Source organism: Pelodiscus sinensis, chromosome 27, assembly GCF_052426305.1.
Source record: "Pelodiscus sinensis isolate ZL-2025 chromosome 27, ASM5242630v1, whole genome shotgun sequence".
NCBI classification, from domain to species: domain Eukaryota; kingdom Metazoa; phylum Chordata; order Testudines; family Trionychidae; genus Pelodiscus; species Pelodiscus sinensis.
The window spans coordinates 11,234,485-11,258,802 of NC_143078.1; the positions used below are offsets into that span (position 1 = coordinate 11,234,485).

At 51.4% G+C, this 24,318-nt stretch overlaps 1 protein-coding gene across 1 annotated transcript in view; it reads left to right on the top strand.

Annotated features, from left to right (window-relative positions):
• The first annotated feature begins 255 nt into the window (after window positions 1-255).
• The window catches only part of ITPR3 (inositol 1,4,5-trisphosphate receptor type 3), a 94,768-nt gene continuing 70,705 nt past the window's right edge, over window positions 256-24,318 (top strand). Inside the window, exons 1-2 of the mRNA XM_075910583.2 lie at window positions 256-562; window positions 16,933-17,003. Coding sequence (XP_075766698.1) covers window positions 474-562; window positions 16,933-17,003 — 160 coding nt within the window. The 5' untranslated portion in view covers window positions 256-473. The remainder of the gene's footprint in view (window positions 563-16,932; window positions 17,004-24,318) is intronic.

Below are 24,318 nucleotides of genomic sequence, written 5' to 3' on the forward strand. Positions count from 1 at the left end.
AGAGGCGTCTATCCCCGGCAGGGTTCACCCTTCGGGAGCCCGCGCTCGCCCCGGGGGGACGCGCCCCTTGCTGCGCGGCGCCCGGGGGACCGATGCCCGCCGCGCGGGGCAGCCCGAAAAAAGTTTCCCAAGTCGCAGGCAGGGGCGGGGCTTGCGGGGCCGCCCGGGCAGGCGAAATTTGCATGCGGGGGTTCGGCAGGACTTCCTGCTCGGCTCCCATTGGCTGCAGGTAGCGAGCGGCCGGAGCCCCAGCCGCCCGCGTGTGCCAACCTGGGAAGCGCTCTCCCCCCTTGCCCCAGCCCGCTGCTGCCTCCGCCAGCGCTCGCGCGCCGGGAACACGTGCACGAGCCCCCCTGGCCTCGCGCCCCCTGCAGCTGGCGCCTCGCGGGGCGGGGACCCCTTTGCAGCGCTGCTGCCGGAGCGCCCCGCCGGCCCCGCGCGCCCGCCCGGGAGCAGGGCAGCTCGCGGCCACCATGAATGAGATGTCCAGCTTCTTGCACGTCGGGGACATCGTCTCCCTGTACGCCGAGGGCTCGGTCAATGGCTTCATCAGCACCCTGGGGTGAGTGGGGCAGCCGGGGGGCAGCCTGCTCGGGGAAGGGGGCGGTTGTTTTCACCAAAGGAAGTGACTGTGTGGCTAGGTAGAGCCCGTGCCGCGGGCAGGGAGGAGGCTGCTGGGAGCAGCTGCTGCAGCCAGGACCTTGGGTTGGGCGAGCCCTGCGTCCCCCACCTGCTGCGGGTGGGCGCCGACATCCCCTGTTGCTTCCCTGCCCCTGGGGAGAGGGGCGAGGGGCGCGCCCGCCCACCCCGGTTCCGTGCTGGCTAACAGGATCTGAGAGCCCCGGGGCTTCATTTGTGCCAGGGCTGAGCCCTGACGCTTCTGGACTCGGCACTTGCTAGCTCCCGAGCCTCAGGGCTGCATCGGATCCGAAAGTTAAACGGCTTGTGTCCTAGCATCCAACTGCTTGAGTCCCTCTCTCCTTCCAAAGGAAGCTCTGTTTTGGTCCTCGGGGAGGCTCTGTTCTGCACCTGCCAACGTCTGGGCCGATGCTCACTCCCCTGGCCAACTTGTCTGATTCCCCTCCCCTGCATGGAGTCTGAGCCATGTGCAGTAAGAGAGGCAGAAGAAGGTTATAACCTTAACTCCCAGGCGCTGATAGTAAGGCAGCTCCTGTGCCCCCTGGGCATCAGAGTCCTCATTCTCGCCAAACTTTTCCAGAGCCAGTCTAGTGAAGCGGTACTGGCAAATCCATGACTGGATGTGGAGACGGACTGGATAGTGGAGGGCTGCTAAAGATTCCCCTCAATTTACACTGGCTTCTTTCCCTCCCCATCTGCCTCGCTGGAGTCCTTTGCACCCTGGACAGATTCTGGGGGTTCCTGGGCTGCAATGAAATGCAAAAAGGATTCTTGATTCAGGCTGCTGGAGGTGGACACACCCTATGATTTTCTCTGGCTGACTCACTGGTGACACACACCGATATGCAGTGATGTTGTAGCCTGTCAGTCCCAGGATTTTAGCGAAACAAGGTGGGTGAAGTAATCTCATTTATTGGACCAACTTCTGTTGGGGAGAAAGACAAGGTTTTGCAGCTTACACAGACAAGCTTGTCTCTCTCACCAACAGAATTCGATTCAATATATTACCTCACCCACCTGGCCTCGCACACATGCTCAGACAACTACACATGCTTGCCTACATACAGGCATGGGTGTAACTACACGCTGTGATCACAGATCCAGACACATGCCCAGAAACACACATACAACCGTGCAGCCCAGTTTATAAATATGAACACCACCACCATAGTTAAAAGCCAGAGGAGAGCACCACATCAAGCTGGTCTCTCACAGGCCACCAACACTACCCCCACCCTAAACCCAACAAGTGAAAGGAGCCTTCATTACAGCCCACAGTACACTCAGCTGTTATGAGCTACTGGCAAAGAATAGGAGGGACATGCAATGGCAGGAAATTGATTGTGAGAGATACTCAGGCCACATCTTCACTTGCCACTCTGGAGATCGATCTTCTGGCATTTGATTTAGTGGGTCTAGTAAGGACTGGCTAAATCAGACGCTGAAGGCGCCCCCTAGTTGGCGCAAGGAGTAGGGAAGCGGATGGGAGAGCTTGTTCCCATCAACCTCCCGCTGTAGAGAAGGCACCAAACTCGTCGTAAGGTATGTCGATTCCCGCTATGTTATTTCCATAACTGGAGTTACATCCCTTAAGCCAACCTTTTGAGTCTAGTATAACCTGGCCACGGGTTATCTTTGCAAGTGATCTCATGTGCTGCAGAGGAAGTTGAATACTGCCCCAAACACGCTGCCAGTCTGACCTGGGGGAAATTCCTTCCTGACCCCACATAAACTTTCACACACGCAAACAGAGCAGCTTGCACACAAACCTACACATACATATGCACGTGCACAAGTACAGGGCATGGCCCTACACTGATGGGAAAACCTCCTCAAGGTCATGCTGGCGAGCTTTCTTCTACACTGGCTACCTGGCTCCATGCTGGAGCTGTGCCTGTCATTGACACAGGCTCTCTTGAACCTCTGCAGTTCTCCTCTGGGATAGCCCATATGTCCGATCAGAGACATTAGGTCTGACACGGGCCTGTTGGACCTTCCAGGCCCTGCTTAGCTCATGCAGCCTTGTCCCCAGTGGTTGGTTCTTCAGGTCTCTCTTCCCCATAATTGGTTTCTTCATTTTTGTTGGAATGAGTCAAGCAATGGGGCTACAAAGCCTTCTGTTGGGAGATTATTCAACACACTGACAGATCTCACTATCAGGACATTGTATATGGGCTGATATCCAGCCATATCCTGTGGCTATTTTTATCCCATTCATCCCAGTTATGCCCTGCATGAAATCCATATGTGTCGTGCTAGGAGCTGCACAATCACACTTTAAATCATTGCTGTGATAAAGAAGTAAGTTCCTGACTTGAGAGTGCATCGCCTGGTCCCTCTTCACATTGTGCATCGTGCTTGGCTTATTTGCTAGTCAAATAGCTTAGCTAGCCCTGGCTACGATGCGTCATACTCAGCTGAGCAGAGGCCCAGAAACTCCCCGTCTGTCTGGGTTGACATCCTCCCTAGCGCAGCCGGAGAGCAGAGAGGAAAGTGAGCTGCAGTCCTGGAAGGTGAATTGCTGACAAAGGGAATCTGCAGTGAGACCCGGGTGTCTCATATGACAGCTGCTGCTTCCAGGTGCAAGGTGACTGTCGTGAGGGAAGCATTCCGCTGTGTCGGCTACGTGCAGAACTGCGTCTGAAGTGGTCTGCCCATGTGATGGGACCCAATGATTTCTCCTGCTGTTGAGGGGTTTCTCCAGTGCAGCTTCATGGACATGGGGTTCTCGTGGATCAGTGTGGGCGAGACTGGAACTTGATCCAGTTGCGGATGTTGGAAAAAGAGAGCCAGCGCTCACATGAGAGACTGAGAAGTCATTTTTGAACACAGACGGGTCTGTCTTTCTGAAGATCTCTTTGGTGTTAGTGGATGGCTGCACACACCGGGGGAAGAGGAACTTAGAACGCTCTGGAGAAGGAGATCTTCAGTGGATGTAACACAGAGCAGAAGACAAACTATGATCATCTCCCGAGGGAAGTAGTTGCTTGAGTCATTTAAAAGGAGACTGGGAGAGCACCCGAGAATAGTGGTGTAAAGAACGGTTCTCACGAGTGTGAAGGATGGATTTAATGATTTAGTTATTTAGACTAGACATTTTTGAGGGCCGGGATAGTCATCTTGTTCAGTGTTTTGTCCAGCACAGCGACTGGGATTCCTAGATGTTGCAGTAGTAGAAATAATAAAAAATGGCTCCACCAAGGAGGAATGAAGTTCTGCGGTGGTTAAACCATTTCTCTGGTGGGGAGGTGAAGCTGGAGGACTTATTCGGCTGTGAATACCTGGACCTGACGTATTGCCCCACTACAGCCGAGAGCCTCTGATGGCATGGAAGACAGTGAATCACCTCCCGGCTTGGTTACCCATGTGAAATTTACTACCGGAGGCAACAGGAGCAGTATGTGCGTTTCCAAAGGAAGGATTTGACCAGAACGTGGCCGAGGGCAGCTTGAACAGTTAAAGATCACTGTCAAGCTTCTGCCCCAGAATGGGACCACTGAGTTATCAGGGCATTCAGCGGCCAAGGAACCTGTTGGCCAACTGATCTCTCGGCTTATGTCTGACGTACACACACACGTAATGCAAGTTATATCACTGCCTTGCAAGGGAATGCTGCTGAATTTCTGTTGTGGCAGCAGAGGGACTTCTGGGAGCTTATATTCTTAAGGCCAGGATGTGGATTTATGGGGGAGAATGGAGACCCTTGTTCAGAGTAAACCCCAGGACTGTGCAGGAAGATCTCCAAGCACCTTGGGTCCCCTTCTGTTGGCTTTATCCATGCTGTATAGAGCTTCACTCTTCCAACCACCTCACTGAGGTCAGCGGGACCAGGTGTGGAGTAAGGCTATCGGAATATAGCCCTTTGTTAATTAAGCCTGATAATCCCAGGCTGTGTGTGTGTGTGTGGGGGGGGGTCATTCACCCCCACTTTACAGGTATGGAAACTGAGGCATATAGTGGGGAAGAAACTTGTCCAAGGTAACTAGTCCAGGGTTAAATTTAGTAGTATGGGAACTGAGGATGCTCAGTCTCTTGCTTTAACCACTAAATAAACTGTCCCCCCAATCACATGTAGTGTTAAGGTCTTAGTCTAGAAAAGCCTCTTCGCATGGGAATAGCCCAACTGCAGTGAATAGGACTGCTTAATGTTATGCACGGGGTTAAGCGCTTTGTTGGAGTAGGGCATCAAACTAGCCCACATGCTCAGATTAGAGGACATGACCAAGTTAGAACAGAGAGAGAAGGTAATTAAAGACTCCCTGGAGAAACAAAAGGGCCATCTGCAAAGATTAAGAGAGTGGCAGTGATCAGACCTGTTGGGAGAATTATTCTAGGGCAAAGCAATGTTGCCAATCGCACCCTTTAACTAAAGGGTTAGTGTTTTAGCAGTTTCCCATTAACTCGGTGGAGGGAAAGGAAAAAAAATATTAATAGTGCCAGACTTTGCAGTGGCTTTTATATGGACGCATGCCCCTCAGGAACTCATCTGAGGGAGAGGACCAAGCCCCTATCTCCTTGTGCCCTCCGATGAGAAGCTCCGTGTGCACGAGAGGGGAATAGCCGCTGCCTGGTTTCGCTGGAAGGAGTTTGGCCGCTGTCCACAAAAGATGTCTGAGGAAATGGCAGTTTCAAACAGCCCAGGACAAAAGCAGCTGCGAAGGTCACGGAGTTACATGTCACACGCTTTGCTAAGCAAAGGACTCGGGAGAGAGACGTTTTAGTTGTGGTCACCTCTGTCTTTCCGATGTCGGAGATCTGTACGTTTGCCACTTAGGGAATGTGACGAATCCTTTATACACTTTCACTCCCTGCCCCACGTCTGCAGTCACTGACGGGGGAGATTTATCAAGGCAAAATGGGTAGCGAGGTATCCGACTTGTATTGACTTTCAGCGGCTAAGTCCCCTTTTTGCCTTGGCAAATCTCCCTCTGCAATATTAATGCTTCTTTCAGGCGGCACTTTGCCAGTGAACACCTCTGAGGTCTTTATAGACACTAACGAACGCACCTCCCTCCCCCTGTCTGGTGAGGCAGTAATCACTCTTACAGCCACTGTACAGATGACGCACGGTTACACAGCAAGTCGGCGGCTCAGGAGAGAAAGGAACCCAGGAATCCCGCCTCTCGGTTTCCTGTTCTAAGCTTTGAGCCCGTCCTCCTTCCAGAGGTGGGAATGGAACCCAAGAGTCCTGAAAACCGCAGCTTGTCTAACCACACAGACCCCTCCTGGCCTTAGGAAGAGTTAAGTAATAATGCCAGAGAGAGCTGGGTGCATTTAGCTGCTGGAACTCCTCAGAGGCCAATGCCACCTCTGTCCCCACGTGACCTATTTTTTTGGGTTAGGTGCTGCCAACCCACAGAAAAATCAGTTCAGGGGCCGCACAGAAACGCACATTTCCCTCGCACACCAGAGTCTTAGGGGTCCAGGCTAGTAGATTTTGTGGGCTCCCCTATGCTCTGGGGTGGGGTCAGAAATAAAGAGTGCAGTATGTGGAAGGGAGAAGTGGGCTTGGGGTGCAGGATCTGGGTGGGAGGGAGGGTGCAGAGTGGAGTGGGAGTGTGGGGTCTGGGTGGGAGCGGGGCTCCAGGACTGGAGAGCTAGCTCCCCAATGCTGGGGGGGGGCAAGTTTCGGAGGTCAGATTCAGGCCCCCAGGCTGTATGTTCCCCACCTGTGCCTTAAGGCAACACTTCAGGACGCGGGAATGCATGAGCCATGCCCTCCAATAATCCAAAGTACACAGGATAGATCTGGTGCAAAGGCCGGTTGAAGGTTTTACCCTGCCGTCCGAGTGCCGTCTAGCCGTGTGTTTAGCAACATGACTCACATCTGTCCTGCATGGCTCCTTGGCTGTCACTCATCCTCTCCACAGTCCTAGTTCGTGGCTGTGGTTTAGCTGCTAGAAACCAAGCATGGAGCCTTGATCTTGAGGTGCAGAATTCTGAGCTTTATGGCTCCTTCCTGCCTGGGTACATTGCCCTGCAGTGACCAGTGGCATGAAGTCTGGCAGTGGCCTCAATGTAAAACCTGGGAAGGAGTCGGTCTCTTCTTCAGTGGTTTCAAAACCCCAGGGAAGAATTTGGAGAGAGAGCCCCAAGATTCAACAGCTCCCCTGGGGTTAGTAATAAGTAATACTGCATCCTGCTCTAGGCCTTTTCCAGCTCAGGATTTCCAACTGCTTTACAAAGACTGGCAGTTGCGATCCTCCTTTACAGATGGGGAAACTGAGGCACGGGTGGGGGGGGTCTTTTTATAAAAAAATGCAATCGTGCTGCATGTCCAGCACAGGAGCCCAGTCCTGTGGTTTAACTACTTCCTGTCTCTTTGCTGTTTGCCGTCTCACTTCAGATCTTGAGTTCTGATAGCCAAAGCAGACTAAACAGAGCCAGGACCATGCAGAAGTGTGGGTCGGGCTCACACTTCTGCATAAAAGAGCCGCGCCAGTCCCCTCACACCAGCCAGCCCCTTCCAGGGGCTCCCAAGGAAACAAGGCTCCGGGCTTGTGAGCCCAGCAGCGGGAAGACCGGTGCACATGGAGCATCCGGCGAACAGAAGGTGTGCATGAGTCACTGAGCGTGCACATATTCTGGGCCTTGCAGAGGGGAAGGGCTGTGTGTAAACACACCTGAATACGTGTCTGCCGTTTAGTTTGAAATCACGCCTTCGATAACTGTTATTGTGATTGCGGGTGGATTTAAGAGGTGGGGCGGTTCAGGGAAACGGGCTGGGTAAAGGGTAAGTTTATATCTACCGGGTCAAGGAGAGCGTGCCTGCTGGCAATTAAAAGGAGAGAGAGATGCTAGGGAAGTGCATTTTCCTCCTCTAGCCTCCTGCCTTCAGTGCTCTGAGGCTGGCCCGGTCAAATGGACACGGTGATTCTACATGTCCCTCTCAGAAGGAACGGCACAGTCCTCCAGGCCCATAGGGAACAGGCTGAGGTGTGGTGAAGGAATACAGTGATCCCCACTTTCCATTGGCTGGCTTGAACCCAGCCAAGACTGGGGAGGACCAGTCGTTAATTTCAGCTGGTGGCTGACCTGTGAGCGAGGCAGAACACAGGTATCAGTGGGACAGAATCAACACTACTGATCTGCTTCCTTTATGCGCAGCCTCCCCAGAGGCTAGGGTCAGAAGAGGGGTCTTGAGGTGGGGTGGAGAAAAGCATCGGTGCTGTCCCAGCTCCGTGAAGGTCCCCTATCGTCAGCGCTGCAATCCCCTAGGGGTTGTGTTTTTCCAAGTGCTTTGTGGGAGTTGCGCTGACTCCGGTTAAGCCACAGCGCCGTGCAATACGGCCACAAACTCAGTGCTTCCCTGCTACCAGGCAGCTGGATGCGTGTCAGTGATAATGATTTATAGCTCATGGGATGTTACGAGTTCACAGTTCTCGGTGGCTGTCAGGCTCCATTCCAATGCGCATGCAGGCCGCACTGCAGGGATATACCCTGCATGAGTCAGCCTGTGAGTAAGCCGGGGCTTACGCATAGATTTATTTAGGGCACATAGGAAAACTGGCTGCCAAATGGTGTATTAGTCTCCACCTTAACTAGAGCAGTGCTACAGCCCTGCTGTAATTTGGCTTGTAACCTTGGCTAGTGCATCTCGGCTGTGCATCCAATGGAATTCACAGGGCTCTGTGCGCTGGTGCTACTCCAGGGAATAGGAGCAGAATTTGGCCCCCTTTTTGAAAATCCCACCCAGCCCAATGCACATCTTTTGAAGGCTACAACCAATGTTCCCTATTACTTTTTCCACCCATGTGCTGATTTTTTTTTCCTTCCATGTGCAGAACAAATTTTTATCTGTGCACAATGCATCTGCAAATGTGCATCACCTGTAGAAACAAAACCTTGGTGTGGGCACTCGGCTAATCAGCTGGGCTGCATATGAATCTATCCCGAGTGGCCACCCAAGAGCTCATTAGGCTCACAAGGAACACTGGCTACAGCTGTTCTCCTGTGGGGGTGACTACACCCATTGGGTCTAGGTCCACTGGTTTTTAAAGTTATTAAGCTGGTTTTTAAAGTTATTAAGCTTTTTCCTGGTAATATCATTCTATATGTTCATTGCATGTGATCCACAGCTGGCTGATTTCCCCAGGAGAAAGTTAGGGGCTATCCAGTGCGTTTCCAGGGCTGAAATTTGCAGCTTCCCCTGAGCTATCCATTAACAGGCTGATTCTGCAAGGGGACAAGCATGTTGGCCCCGATCCAGCAAGGCACTTAAGCACGTGCTCACGCTGAAGTTAGTTTCAACAGGAGTGCTTAAAGTTAACTAGATGCTTATGTGCTTTGTTGGATGGAGGGCCATAACACACAGGCTCAGGATCTACGCCTGCTCACTTCCCGGAGGGTGACATTTCCTAAAAGGTGGCACGCTTTGTTTTTTCACATGTTCCCTGCTGCTGCTTCTCAGTGTATTCTCTCCCCCCGCCCTCATGCTTAACCACTGAAGGCCTGGTTCCCATTCACAGCACAACTCTAGGAACTATCTTAGCTACCCAGTGCCCTGCCAACAGCTGTCTTGGTTCAGAATGTTGATTGGCGCCTGCATCTCCAGACTCTGTTAACATGGGAGGCGGCTTTACCTGTGTAGTTTTCTCACAAACGACCGTTGGCACCTAATACCAGGCATGAGTTGAGTCATGTCGGTGCCTCTGTGCTATTACAGATGAGTCATATCAACAGCATGAGGACTCTTTGTTTTCAGGTGTTCTAAGGAAGAATGTTATTCCCCCGTATCAGTTTAATAAAAATGAGACTCTGCATTCCTGTCAAGCTTGTAATCCCAGGATTAAAGGATCGGAAACCACTTTGTGATCATTAATGAATTTAGGCTTGCAGTGAGCTGGGGCAGCTTTATTAGCCCCGTGTTATGGATTGGTAAATGCAGGTGAAGAGAAATTAAGGTCCAAGATTTTGAACTTGACTGGAGTCAGGAGGAGCTCTTGGTGCTGTCCATCAATCCACTTTTTTGGTAGGCACCTAGGGCCAGGTTTCCAAGGTATTTAGGCACCGAAACATGCATCTAGGCACTTGCTGGGATTTGAAAAGCACCAAAGAAGGTTAGAGTCATAGCTTCTGTGTCCAGAAGGAATCACTGCAACCATCTAGTCTGACTTGACCAGAGCACAGGCCAGAGACCGTCCTCAAAATCATTCCTAGAGCAGATCCTTTTTAGAAAAAGGCCCCTAATTCTCTTGCAAATCAATGGGAATTGCAGGGCTCCACCCTGGTCAAGCGCTTTAGGAGCTGCATCTTTAGGCACCTAAATACCTTTGGAACCTGGTTTTAGTCTAAGCCGTTGAAAATCCATGAGTGATAGATGTTGGAATGAACCGCACCAGCTCTGTCCAAAATCCCAGCCCCAGCTTTGCACATGTTGGCCCAAGGGACTTGTCCAAAGACAGGCTGCGTAGCAGGAGGGGAAGGGAGAGCTTAGTGGTTTGAGCATTGGTTTGCTAACTCCAGGGTTGTGAGCTCAATCCTTGAGGGGGCTATTTAGGGATCAGGGGCAAATCTGTCAGGGATGGTATCTGGTCCTGCCATGATGGTAGGGACTGGACTAGACTCAATGATTTCTCAAGGTCCCTTCCAGCTCTATGAGATGATATATCTCAATTTATTATTATTAGCACAGCAGGGCTCCCAGCTGACCAGAACGCCACCCAAAATCACAGTCTAGAGCAGGAGAGAGACAAGAGCGGCTGCTTGATGCTGTGTGAAGTTAACCATACCAAAGAGCCAGGCCGATTTCTGCAGGCACCGCCTGGGTCCCTGTTGAGCATATCGTTAATTCTGGCTGCTCTCATTTAAGGATGTCTCCTCCGTTCCACTTCTCGCCGAGCTGGTGGCACGTGGCTGCGGGGGCCGCAGGGACTGTTCCCGGTCCAGAGAGCAAGTCCTGCAGTGCTCTCTTGGGGTTCACTCAGCCCACATGGAAGTTGGTGCTGGTTCTCCTTGAAGGGCCTCATGACCAGGCGCTGGGTGCGTGCCACATACCCGTATCCCCGGTATGTGTGTAGGCAGCCAGGACACTCCCTTCTCTGTGTTCTCAAGCCATGTGGCCTTTTCTTTCAGTGCTGCAGCTCAGGCATGGCAAGTCCAGAGGGGAAGCCTCATTAACTGCTTCCAAGGGACTATGCAGACTAGGGGCAACCCCCCGAATTTGCTTGCAGTCTAATTACTCCCATTTGACAATGGAGTTTGTTTGATTAACCCACCTGGAAGTTGGCTCTGTCTCCATAGTGTGCTGTGCAAAATGCATCCCCTCTCCCTGCCCCGTGTCTCTGTATCTGGCTCCCTCTTCCTCTCTACTCCCTTCTTTCCCCTCCCTTTGTGGCCTGCCCCCCTCCCTTTGGGACTCTAGCATTGCCACGCTCTTCTGATGCCAGTTCAAACTCCGGCACAATACACTTACTTCTGGCAGCGCAGTGCAGTGGATTGGGCAGAGCTGCTCCCTCATCCAGTCTCCTTTAGAGCCACAATCTTGGCAACTCCACATGCTCAAAACTCATGAGTCAGCTCGCCCCCCACTCAGGAAACGGACGTCAGCTCATGAGATTTTAGAATAATACATGCAGGGGGGATGGGAAGGGTCACTTACTTTCTGGGTCTTGAACCTTTCCACGTTCCTCGTCCATCAGAGGACCTGGGAACACATTTTTCGTTTGAAACGAAACAATGAGACTTGCATTTTCCCCTGACTCCAGGAGCAGGCGCCTGAAGGAGGCCACCAGGGCTCACAAGCATAGCTTGGGATTTGACCCCAGCTGAGTGCGTTTCTGATTAGGGATGTTAGAAATGGCTGAAAATCCCAATGGTGACATGGTTCCTGGGACTGTGGCTTAGCTTTATACTCTAGAGCCCACAGTGAAGCCTCCCAGGAGGCGGGCGGCACCAGAAGAACCGCTGTTTTAAAACAGATGGCGAGTCTCGCTAGGCACCGGGGGCAAAGACTTCATGTGCTCCCCCATCCCCAGGCCAATCAGGGTCTGTGGGCAGGGGAGCACAAGACATCGTTTGGCGCCACCCCTTCTGCCTGAGGCTCCACCCCTTCCGGGGTGTCCCTGGACCACTTCAGAAATTTACGAAGTGGCCCCCTTTTAAAAATTATTGCTCACCCCTGGTTTAATACAAGGGCCATCCCATGTCCTCTCCCCCAGAGTCTAGCGACTTCAGTGGTGCATTTGGGGGATTTGTTATTAGGTCTTGGTTTATGGGATCTGTCACAGCCAGGTCCTGGCACTCATTACTGGACATGTGTGACCAATCCCAATACACCAGACTGCTGGAGGGTCATGTCCTTGAACCTGCTGCTGATGGTGAGAATAGGGAGAGGGCCAGGCCGAATCGGCATGACGAATGGAACTTGATTAGTATTAATGTCAGCCCATGTTGTGCCAGGGGCTATGCTGATCGCTAATGCACCCAAGAGCTTCTGTTGCAATAGCTTGAAAAGACATCCAAGAGATTTACACAGGAAGCGGATGCATCCCAGTCCCAGGCTCCCAGCAAACAGGGAGTGAAAGGGGAGAGCTCAGAGGTCATGTGAGGGAGGTGTTGGTAAAAACTTGGACCGGATTCTGACCTCTGCCATACGGGTGTCAATACGGAGTCACATCGGCTTCTGGATTTATCCCAGTGTGACTGAGATCGGCTTCCTGGCTGGTTCTCTTTTAACCATCTCTGCTCGGGTCTCCGCTAGCCCCACACCTCCTATTCCAAGGACGCTGTAGCATTTTCCTCTCGTTGGGGTCTCACAGTTCCCCGTGAGTTAGAGCAGAGTCCAAATTCCTCTGGATGGTGCAATCCAAAGGAATTTCCGCCCCCAGCCAGAGCTATGAGGGTGGAGAGCAATTCAGGTGCAGGGGAAGAGAGAAGCTCTCGGCACGCTGAATATCCATCTTGTCTGCAGACATTCCCGACTCTCGGTGCATTGGTGCAGGCCCAAACAATGCAGTCAGCCCCAGGCGCTCGGAGAGGAATGCTGCTGGTAGCTGGGGAGGTTTTTCAGCCTGTGGCTATTTCGGGGCTGCTGGTTTCAGAGCACAGGGGAGGAAGCTGTGAGGTCTGCGCGGTGGTTGCAGCTGTGCTGGGTTGTGCTCTCTTGGATGCCCCAAAAGCATTCCCTCCTTGTGTTCCACCTGCCATCGGTAGGTGGGGCCACGCTGATCCGTGGCACGGTCCCACTCGTCACAGTGGGGTTACTGCGGAGAGGGGTCTGGCCCAGGGGGGTGTGGAGGACAGAATTTAGCGCGGTGGGGAGGAAGGGAGCTGAGTCTGTTTATTCCCAGACCAATGGCAGCGTGAGCTTCTTTCTCCCACCCCATTGAGGTGTCTCCATGCTGAGCTGGAGCAGCAGCTTCTAGGAGACAGTTGCTCTGGGGCAGCAGCAGCCGGCCCTTTAAATCTCCGCTGGAGCCCTGGGCAGTGTATTGCGGGCGGCTCGCTGGGCTGGCAGGGGAGGGGCAAGTGGCCAGTGCAGTGTGTTCCAGGTGGCATTGAGGGCTGGCTGTCCATAGCCCCGCCCCTTCCACCTGGGCACCGCCCCTTCTGGGAGCACAGAACTGAGCATTCCCCCCACACACACATACACCTGGCTCAGGGGCCCTGCAAGTCTGTCAGCCCTCCAGAGTGTAGCATGTGGCTCAGCACAGTCGTGCACCTCACTGCTCGGGAAGCCAGTTAGTGTCTGATTGGGACCAGAGACTCCATGCCTGTGGAGTCCATCACCCGTCTCAGGCGTCCCCCTGCAGGCTTGTGGTAAAACCATCTTGAGATGACTTTGGTATGACCAGATAGCACCGCCCTGAGATAAGGGGTGGCAATATGGTTAAGATCGTGGCCTGGGACTCACGAGATCCAGTTCCATTCCCAGCTTGGTCACAAACTTCCTGTGTGACGCTGGATACATTGCTGAATCGCTCCCTGCCTCAGTTTCCCTTCTGTGCCCGGGGCATGAGGATGACCCTTTGGTCGATCTCAGATCCCTTGTAGTGTGCATGCCATGCCTTCCTCCAGCCATGCCATGGTTTGGTCCCTTTGCCCTAGGCCTCTGACTCTTCTGAGAACATCTGCTCCATGTTCAGCGGCAATCAAAAAAGCTAACAGACTGATAGGAAAGAGAGATAAGAAGACAGCAAAGAGACTGCTTCTTTATAAATTCATGGTACACATACACCTTGAACACTGCATGCCGATCTGGTTGCCCCTTTCAGGAAAGAAGGACAGAGAAGGTACATTAAAATGGTTAGGGGTATGGGATGGCTTCCCTGAGTAAAGAGTGGCATTTTTCAGCTTGGAAGAGAGATGACTAAGAAAGGGTGTGAGAAACATCATAATAACAGTCAGACCAAAGGTCCATCTAGCCCAGTGTCCTGTCTTCTGACAGTGGCCAATACCAGATGCCCCAGAGGGAATGAACAGAACAGGTTCACTCTGTGATCACAAGTGATCCCCCTCCCCATCATCCTTTTCCAGCCCCTGACAAACAGAGGCTACATTCTTACTCAATCTGGCTAATAGCCATTGATGGACCTATCCTCCATGAATTTATCTAGTTCTTTTTTGAACCCTGTTAAAGGCCTGGTCTTCACAATATCCTCTAGCAAGGAGTTCCACAGGTTGACTGTGTGCTGTGAAATCTATGAAATCACGAATGGTTTGGAAAAAGTGAAAAAGGAAGTAATGTTCTTCCTCACATAACACAAGATCTAATGGTCACCCAATGATATTAATAGACAGCAGGTTTAAAACAATCACAAGGAAGTACTTCATACAATGCACAGTCAACCTGTGGAACTCCTTGCCAAGGGATGTTGTCAAGGCCAACACTGTAAGAGGGTTAAAAAAAGAACTGGACATGTTCATGGATGATAGGGCCATCCATAGCTATTAGCCAGGATGGACAGGAATACAACCCCATGCTCTGAGCGTCCCTAGCCTCTCTTTGCTGGAAGCTAGGAGTAGACCCCAGGAGTGGATCACTTAATGATTGCCTGTTCTGTTCATTCCTTCTGTAGCTCCAGTGATTGGCCACTATTGCAAGACAGTGTACTGAGCTAGCTGGACCATTGGTCTGACCCAGTAAGGCCGTTCTTATGTTCCCCTCGGGCAGAGGGGTGCTGACCCGAGCATGCGGTTTCCCTCACCATGTCTCTTCTGAATGGCCGGGATGGAAAGACGAATTAAAACAGCCGGTCTGGCCTGCCTCACTGGAGAAACTTGCTCCCCATTGGGTCTGCTCCTCCTCGCAGGGCCTGGGGGAGATCCTGACACCTACGCGGTATTATTCTTGGATAGGATGAGGCATATGGAGCAGCAGTTGAGTAACACTCCCACGAGAGGAGGGCAAAACAGGGCACGGCTTTGCTTTCGCAAGTGCTGGTCTGTCAAGTTATTTTGTTTGGCAGCATGAAATCTGAGCATGTTTTGGGTCAGGTGTCCTGGGGAGGGAGGCGGGGTTTGGTCTGTTCATTGTTTGACCAAGCAAAGCAAAGCCTATCACTCAACATGATGGCATTTCCCTGTCTGTCTGGAGCACAGTAACTTCTGAACCCTGTCTCCAACCAATGCCAAAATGTCAGGGAATGTTCCAGGCATCGAAGGGGAGAACCTATAGATTTTCCTGAAAATCAGAAAAGCCCCAAAGAGGGAAATAGGAGAAATATGGGACTCCGGGCTTCAGGTGAACAGCCTTATTGGCTTTAACGAGCTCAGTAATTGTCTGTGGATCAAAGCATCAGTTGAGGTCATCCATTAACAGCTTCCTGCATAATATCCCCATTTCATCTCTGCCCATTCTCCAAATGGAGTTTTAAACATTGACACCCTGAATGACGGATCTCCTAGGCAGAGAGAGATTTACTTCAACCCTTTAGAAATTAGACACGCGTCGCTACTTCGTACGCATGCTCCTAAAACTGAGGGGACACGCCCAGAGCCCCGAGTGTTCGGAGAGAGCGGGGAACATGCAGACACCCAGGCATGAAGGAGGTGGCGTCGGGGCCCTTGAAACAGAGGGGGATGAAGGGTGGCACAAGAAGAAAATGGAGGGATGTGAGTCTCTGTTCTGAGCATAGCTCACAGAAGCACCAAAGTGTGTGACCCCTTGTTTTTGGTATGAGTAGGCCTGCCGACGGAGGGGGGGCAAAAGGGACAGTTGCCCCAGGACCCGGCGCTTTAAAGGGGGTTGGGGCTGCCAGCCAACGTCACTGTTAATGCAGTGGCAGCGGCAGCCTCGAGCCATTTAAATCGCTGTTGGAGCATCGTGCAATGCACTCCATGCGGCTTTGAGGGCTGTCTGCCCCAGTCCCATCCCTTCCACCAGAGCCCTGCCTCCTGGGAGCGAGGAGTCCCCCTGGTTCACCTGGGGTGAACCATTCATCCACAACATCACAAGCACTGGAACTGGGGGGTGCTGTCCGCATCCTCTGGCGGGAAGTGGATTCCATTAGATCCAAGGTTCATAGTTTGGTTCAGTCGCTCCGTACAAATTGTTCCAGCCCCCTCGCATTACAAATAATGCCACTGCAAGTCGGGACGTGGCTTGCTTTTCTTCCCATTCCCGTGACTACCAGCGAGTGAGGGGAAAGTACATGGCTTGCACGCATGCCTCTCCCTCCTAGCTGAGAAGTAATTCACGTAATCTGTGTCGTTTCTCCTCACTCCCTGATAGTCAGGGGAACAGGAAGAAAAGCAAGCAGCGTCCCCGTACGCATGGCTGCTGCTCTCCCAAAATGGCGCCCTTGTTTATGCTCCCTGAGTCTTGCTGGCTCTAGACGCAGAAGCACTGAAATATCATTAGGACTCTAGCAGTTGTTCCAGGAGGCATGATGCTGGTTCCTAAGCCACCTAGGATTCCCCGTGAGTAGCACCTTCAGGGTGTACAGATGAGATTCTGCAGCCTGGCTCCGTAAATGGGTAGATGTGCCCTGAGTTCTAGTGAGGGTCTGGAAAGCGTGGCCAGCAATGCATATCTCCAGCAGTTCATTCTGGGGCACTGATAGAGGGGCAAGCCATGACAAATATTTGCAATCCATGGCACTGAATGGTGAAAAACGGAGGAGGTTTCTCTATGGTGGAGTCGATTGAGGGCCTAATTGCTATGGTGTGCGCATATCTAGATAGAAAACAGAGGAAGTTGGCTTGCAGCTCTCCCGTTGTTTAGATGCGAAACGTGACAATAGAGCGCCTTTCTTGGCAGTGCTGTGGTTTGTGGTAAGGCCGCTTAGCGCGCTCAAGTCTGAGCTGTCAAGTCATTGTCTCTGAAATGCTGTTTGCTTGCTTGTTTTCCAGGCTGGTTGATGATCGCTGTGTGGTGGAACCGGCAGCTGGAGACCTGGATAATCCACCCAAGAAGTTCCGGGGTAAGAGTCTATGGCGGGGGAGCTGTTACTCATGGGTTCCTTATGAAGCTTACCCTTGGGGCTCGCTGCCTCCTGCTGGAGAATGTGGGCACTGCCTTGCACTCTTCTATGATAACCGTAGCGCAGGCATCAGTATCGCAGATCTGCCCCTCTGCCTCTGTGCCAATTGGCAGCCGAGCAGAGAGGCCGAGGGCGGACTGGTGTGTGGATCCTTAGCGCCTCTCTGAGGTGGAATAGCCTTTGTGCACCATTGTGGACTGAGACCCTGCACCCTTGTAGCCTTACCGGCTTCTTAGACTCCTAGACTCTGCGGTCATAAAAACATCAGAACGGCCATGCTAGGTCAGACCAAAGATCCATCCAGCCCAGCGTCCTGTCTGCCCACAGTGGCCAGCGCCAGGTGCCCCGAGGGATGAACAGACCAAGAAATCATCAAGTGATGCTTCCCTTGTCACCCATTCCCACCCTCTGACCAAGGCTAGGAACACTCCTCCTTACCCATCCCGGCTAACAGCCATTGACGGACCTAACCTCCATGGATGTATCTAGCTCTTTTTGGAACCCTGTTATAGCCTATTGAAGGCGACCATCATGATCATCTACTCTGCTCTCCTGAGCATTGCAGGCCCCAGAATCTCCTCCACTCACTCTGATAATAGACCTGGCTGAGATACTGACGTCCTCAAATCATGGACTTCACACCATTTAAACCTGCAAGCGATCCCTGCCCCATGCTGCAGAGGAAGGAGAATCCCCTCCCAGGGTCTTTTCCGATCTGACCAAGGGAAAATTCCTTCCTGCCCCCAAATACGGTGATCCGCCAGACCCTGCCCCACCAGCCAGACACCTGGGAAGAATGCTGTGTAGTAACTCAGAGCCCTCTCCATCTAGTGTACTGTCACCAGCCGTTGGCGAGATTGCTATTAGCAGTCGCAGATCGGCGGCATGCCATTGTAGGCAGACCCGTCACACCATCCCTTCCATGAACTTACCAAGCTCAGCTTCGAAGCCAGTTGCCCCCACTGCTCCACTTGGACGTTGTTCCAGAACCGTCTCTCCTCCCATGCTTAGAAACCTTCGCCCAATTTCAAGCCTAAACTTGTTGATGGCCAGTTTATATCTATGTATTTTGTGTCCACGTGGGCTCATAACTTCAATATCTCCTCTCCATCCTTGGTATTTACCCCTCTGCTGTATATAGAGAGAGTACTCATGCTTCCCCTCGGCCTGCTTTTGGATAAGCTACCCATGCCAAGCTTTTTGCACCTCCTCTTGTACCGTAGGTTTTCCATTCCTCGGATCATCCCTGTAGCCCTTCTCTGCGCTTGTTCCAGGCTCGGTTCATCTTTCTGAAACACGGGAGAGCAGAATCTTGCTCTTGATTCCTCCGGGGGCCACTGGCTTTAGGAGAGAGTGACTCTCACAATGCCTGAGCTTTGCTGTGAATGAAAAGGAGAATTTGTACCCCTCCCCCAGGGGCGGCGAGTATACGAGGCAAGGGGAGGCATTGCCTTCTGGCCCTGCCCTCACTCCACCCTCAGAATGCCCACTGTAGGCGTACTGGGGATGGAGTGTTGCTGCCTCCCACCCCCCAGTGCCCTTCCTCTCTGTGCTCTGAGCCAGCGAGGCTGGGGCCACACACCCTCCTCCCTACCCATGGTGGGGGCTGGCTTGGCTCCCATAGGGGCGAGGCCTGGGCAGAAGGGGCAGGGCTGGGGGCTTGTCTCCCCCAGCCCTATTTTCACCCAAGCCCTCCCCAGATCTGGTTGCTTCCTGGTGAGAGATTACGGTTTTCCTTTGTGGCACAATAGCACTGATCCAGGTCAGTGCCCCGATGTGTTAGGGGAGGCAGACCCGGCCTAAGGTGCTCGCAATGTGAATGGACCAGACGGACGGTGGAATGGGTATTAGCCCTGTTTTACAGCTGGGGAAGCGAAGCACAGATTTGCCCAGAGAAACTGAGGCAGAGCCAGGATTTGAATTCTGCCTTCACCACATTCTTCCTCTCTGAAGGCGTGCTCCTGGCTGTGCCTGCATTTGCGTATCCCGGCTGCTGGGGGAGCAGACACCTTGGGAGGAGGAAGGGAGGGACAGAGGGTGGATAGACAGCAGTGTGCCTCTGTGTCGTGGCAAGGCTTTCGGCACTAGGCATTAACCATGCCAGAGGCCTACTCTGCTTTGCCACACCTCTCCAGGAGAGATTAAGCCGCCCTTTCATGAGGCGGGCAGGATTTAGGGAGATGCATTAAGCCCCTATCCATTGTCGACAGTCACGCTGCCGCCGCCCCACCCCATCCTGGTGTGAGCCTCAGTCATTATTTCCCATTCTCCGCCGCTGCGGCGTTTCCCTTTGTGAGCTGGCTTTCTGGAGGCCTGATCCAAATGGAAAAGGTGATGAGTCAGGCAAGGGGCAGGGCGGCTCCCGGTTCGTGGGAAACGGGCTGGTGAAGCCAGAACTTTCCTGTCTCTTCCCTGAACACCTTCCCTTTTCTAGCCCTTCCATGTCCTATTTGGCAAGGCCCCAAGCACCCTCCGCTGCTAGCTCTTCTCAGGCTCGGGACTTGGTTCAAGTGTCGGGTCTCTTCCCCGGTTCTTCCAGGCCCCGAGCTTGTGAGCTGAGGAGAGCAACGGACGCTCTCTTCCGCTTCACTCCTTTGAGTTGAGGCTCCGCTGCTCTCCGTGGTGCCAGGAGAAGAGGTAAAGTCAGTGAGCAGCGATTCCCACCCGCGGGGGTCTGAGTTTGCCTCAGACCTAGCCCTCGAGCTCAGCCATGTTGCCCTTGAAGGAGTTCAGCTTTCCAGAGCTGCCTTCCCTCCCACACATGGCATAGAGGAAGGGAGAAGCAGACACTTTCTCTTGTCTTGTGGGTAGTGCCTGGGGCAGGGCCCTTTGTGCCAGGCGCTGGAGAGACAAGGAGCAAAAATGAGAGGCCTTGCACTCAGTGCCAAAGCTTCCAATGTAAGAACGAAGCCAGAGACGACTGATGGAGGCAGACAGATTGATGGTAGAAGCACAGGGAGCAGCCAAAGCAGAGGCCACAGCACCCTCTGTGCAGCATGCTGGAGGCTCTGCAGCAGAGCAGAGGAGTTCGAAGGAGGACAGCGAGGAGGTCTTGTGGAAGCTTGCATTGGGCTGGAAGATGTGGTCCCATTACCACCTGTGTGTACCACACCTTGCACAGTGGGGCCTCAACTTGGTGGAGACCTCCAGGTGCTACCGCAGTCTAAATGTTAAATAAATAATGTTAAATAAAAAATGTTAAATAAATAATAATTAACAGCACTATTCTCAAACATCGTGGCTACGTCTAGACTGGCATGATTTTCCGGAAATGCTTTTAACGGAAAAGTTTTCCGTTAAAAGCATTTCCGAAAAAGAGCATCTTGATTGGCACAGAAGCTTTTCCGCAAAAGCACTTTTTGTGGAAAAGCGCCCATGCCAATCTAGACGCGCTTTTGCGCAAAAAAGCCCCGATCGCCATTTTAGCTATCGGGGCTTTTTTGCGCAAAACAGCACTGTGCTGTCTACACTGGCCCTCTTGCGCAAATGATTTGTGCAAGAGGGCTTTTGCCCGAACAGGAGCAGCACAGTATTTCCGCAAGAACACTGACAATCTTAGGGTATGTCTACACTACCACCCTAGTTCAAACTAGGATGGTTAATGTAGGCAACTGAAGTTGCAAATGAAGCCCGGGATTTAATTATCCCGGGCTTCATTTCCATCTTGCCGGGCGCCGCCATTTTTAAAGCCCCGGTAGTTCAGACTCCGTGCCCACGGTTACATGCGGCACGGAGTAGATAGTTCGGATTAGGCTCTCCTAGCTGAACTACCGGTACACCTCGTAGCCGTGGGCACGGAGTCCGAACTACTGGGGCTTTAAAAATGGCGGCGCCCGGTAAGATGCAAATGAAGCCCGGGATATTTAAATCCCAGGCTTCATTTGCAACTTCGGTTGCCTACATTAACCACCCTAGTTCAAACTAGGGTGGTAGTGTAGACATACCCTTACATGAGATCGTCAGTGTTCTTGCGGAAATTCAAGCGGCCAGTGTAGACAGCTGGCAAGTTTTTCTAGAAAAGTGGCTGATTTTCCAGAAAAACTGGCCAGTCTAGACACAGCCCGTTAGTTTATCAAGACTAACCCTAACCGGAGCTGAAATCGCTGTACTTTCCCAGGGACTGACCTTTTGCCCCACCACAGAACCCAACGCCCATATTAACCTGTGGAGAACTAGAAGAATTCTTCCACCAACTCCGCCTGAAAGGATTCTTTCACAACAGTGCTGACGCTCCTCACCATTACCACATCCCCACTGGCAGAAAGAAATCATCTGACTGAACTCCGCAGAGTGGAGTAAACCACAATCTGAGCATTACACTGATTACTTTCGGGAAGAAACTGTGAAGTCCTTAGCAAACATTGCATCCACCGCTGTCTCGCCACTGCCAGGAAGACAGCTGTACAGTCCCTGAAATCTAACCATCGGTGATCAGCCCTGCAGACAAAGGGGGCCATCATAGTCCTCAACATGATAACTACATGAATGAGGCCAGCCGACAACTCTCGGATACCCACTATTATGCAGAATTCAGAGACAACCCCACATCTCAATTTACCCAGGAATTTAAGGATGTGATCAAGTCCTTCCCCAAACAACTTCAAGATCTACAAACTCATCTCCTATTAAACCACCCCAGGGACCTTCTATCAAAGAATCATAGAACACTAGAACTGGAAGGGATCTCGAGGGGTCATCAAGTCCAGTCCCCTGCCCTCATGGCAGGGCCAAGCACGATCTATATCATCCCTGATAGATGTTGGTCTAACCTGCTCTTAAATATCTCCAGTGATGGAGATTCCACAACCCCCCTAGGCAATTTATTTCAGTGTTTAACCACCCTGACAGGCAGGAAGTTTTTCCCAATGTCCAACCTAAACCTCCCTTGCTGCACTGTAAGCCCATTGCTTCTTGTCCTATCCTCAGAGGCCAAGGAGAACAATTTCCCTCCCTCCTCCTTATAACACCCTTTTAGGTACTTGAAAACCGCTATCATGTCCCCTCTCAGTCTTCTCTTTTCTAAACTAAACAAGCTCAGTTCTTTCAGTCGTCCCTCACAGCTCATGTTTTCTAGACCTTTAATCATTTTTGTTGCTCTTCTCTGGACCCTCTCCAATTTCTCCACATCTTTCTTGAAATGTGATGCCCAGAACTGAACACAATACTCTAATTGAGACCTAATCAGTGCAGAGTAGAGTGGAAGAATGACTTCTCTTGTCTTGCTCACAATACTTCTGTTAATGCATGCCAGAATCTTGTTTGCTTTTTTTGCAAGAGCGTCACACTATTGACTCATATTTAGCTTGTGGTCCACTATGACCCCTAGATCCCTTTCTGCAGTATTCCTTCCTAGACAGTCACTTCCCATTCTATATGTGTGAAACTGATTGTTCCTTTTTAAATGGAGTACTTTGCATTTGTCCTTATTAAACTTTATCCTGTTTACCTCAGACCAAAACTCCGGTCATCTGAAGAAGTGGACTGTGCCCACAAAAACTTATACCATCTACATGTTTTGTTAGTCTATAAAGTGCTACCAGACTATTTGTTGTTTTTTAAGTTTATCCTGTACAGACTAACTTGGCTACCCCCTGAAGCGTCTACCATTTCTCTAGTTTGTCCCGATCATTTTGAATTTTGACCCTTTCCTTGAAAGTACATGCAACCCCCCCCCCCCCCCGGCTTGGTATCATCTGCAAACTTAATAGTCATACTCTCTATGCCATCATCTAAATCATTCATGAAGATATTGAACAGAACTGGCCCCAAAACTGACCCCTGCGGAACCCCACTTGCCTATGCCATTCCAGTATGGTTGTGAACCGTTAATATCTACTCCCTGAGAACGTACTTCTATGTGGTTCCCAAGATACACAAACGGGGGACCCCAGAAGACCTGTCTAACCACTCAGTGCACAAAGGGCCAGTTTTCTCCACAACACAGTCAACTTCTTCCAGGAACTCTGCAACACTAACAACTTTCCTGTAGAAGCTGTAGAAGCTATTTTATGTTTAGCTAGAAGCCATCTTGTATAACAGAAACCATTTCAGCTTTTTGTCTTTGCACATAGGCCAAAGTGAACTTTCTATCACCCCATGCGCCAGGCCAAGACAGATGTGCTATTGGAATGTGTTAATTGGGCTGGTTCAAAGAGGAAAGGTACTCCCTCGTACCTGTCCGCCATCTTGTTAATAAGGCTTTGTTTTTCCTAGTTTAATTGATTATTTCTGTAATTGGATGCGCTGACGTCAGACTGTTTGGTTAAGGGTATAAAAATACTAGGATTGATTGTATTAAGCAGCTTTACTGGGCCCGACTTTGCTGGGACCATGTTTGGCTCACTTTGCTTTACTAATCGGTAAAGCAATCAGTTGTTAGCCGCCTAAACAAAGAGGAGCGTGTTTTTGCTTCGACACCCCTTAGATGCTGCTTTCCTGTCCCTCATGATGACAGCGTAACTGCCTGCCTCAAATATTTACAAGACCATGGACAACCCTCAGATATCCATTCCAAACTCATCCATTTCATCCTTACTCATAGCTATTTTACCTTCAACAACAAATACTTTGTCCAAACCATGAAAACAGCCATAAGCACTAAGATGGCATCCCAGTATGCCAACCACTTCATAGGCCATCTCAAAGAAAAATTTCTGGACAAATCCACCACCAAGCCAATGACATACTTGAGATACATCAACGATATTTTCATCCTCTGGGCAGACAACTTAAACTCCTCCTAGATTTCCACCTCAACTTCTAGATCTAGAGCTATTCATTATCCTCCCTTGAACACACCCACACTAGCATCAACTTCCTGGACACCCCAATCAGCTTCAACAGTGGAACCTTTCAGACAATATACAAGAAACCCACTGATTGCCAATCCTACTTTCACAGATCCAGTAGCTTTCCCAAACACACCAAGAAATCTGTTATGTACTGCCACGCACTCAGATACCACGGATCATGATCTTAAGGAGACAATTCGGGATATGTAGCCTTAACCCCCTTAAAACTGTCTTCACCAACAAGGAGACTGCACCACAAAAGTAGATCACATTGTGAAATGGGCCACCCTGAGAGAACCTGTTTCACTACAGAAATAAAATCCGTTCTAATTGCATGTTCCTACTACTGCACACTGGAACCCATATGAGGTATCATCAAACAATTACAGCTTAAATCCTGAAAAAAAATCTTCCCTGAACCTCTCTTCTGGCCTTCAAGCAACCCCCCAATCTCTCAAGTTCAT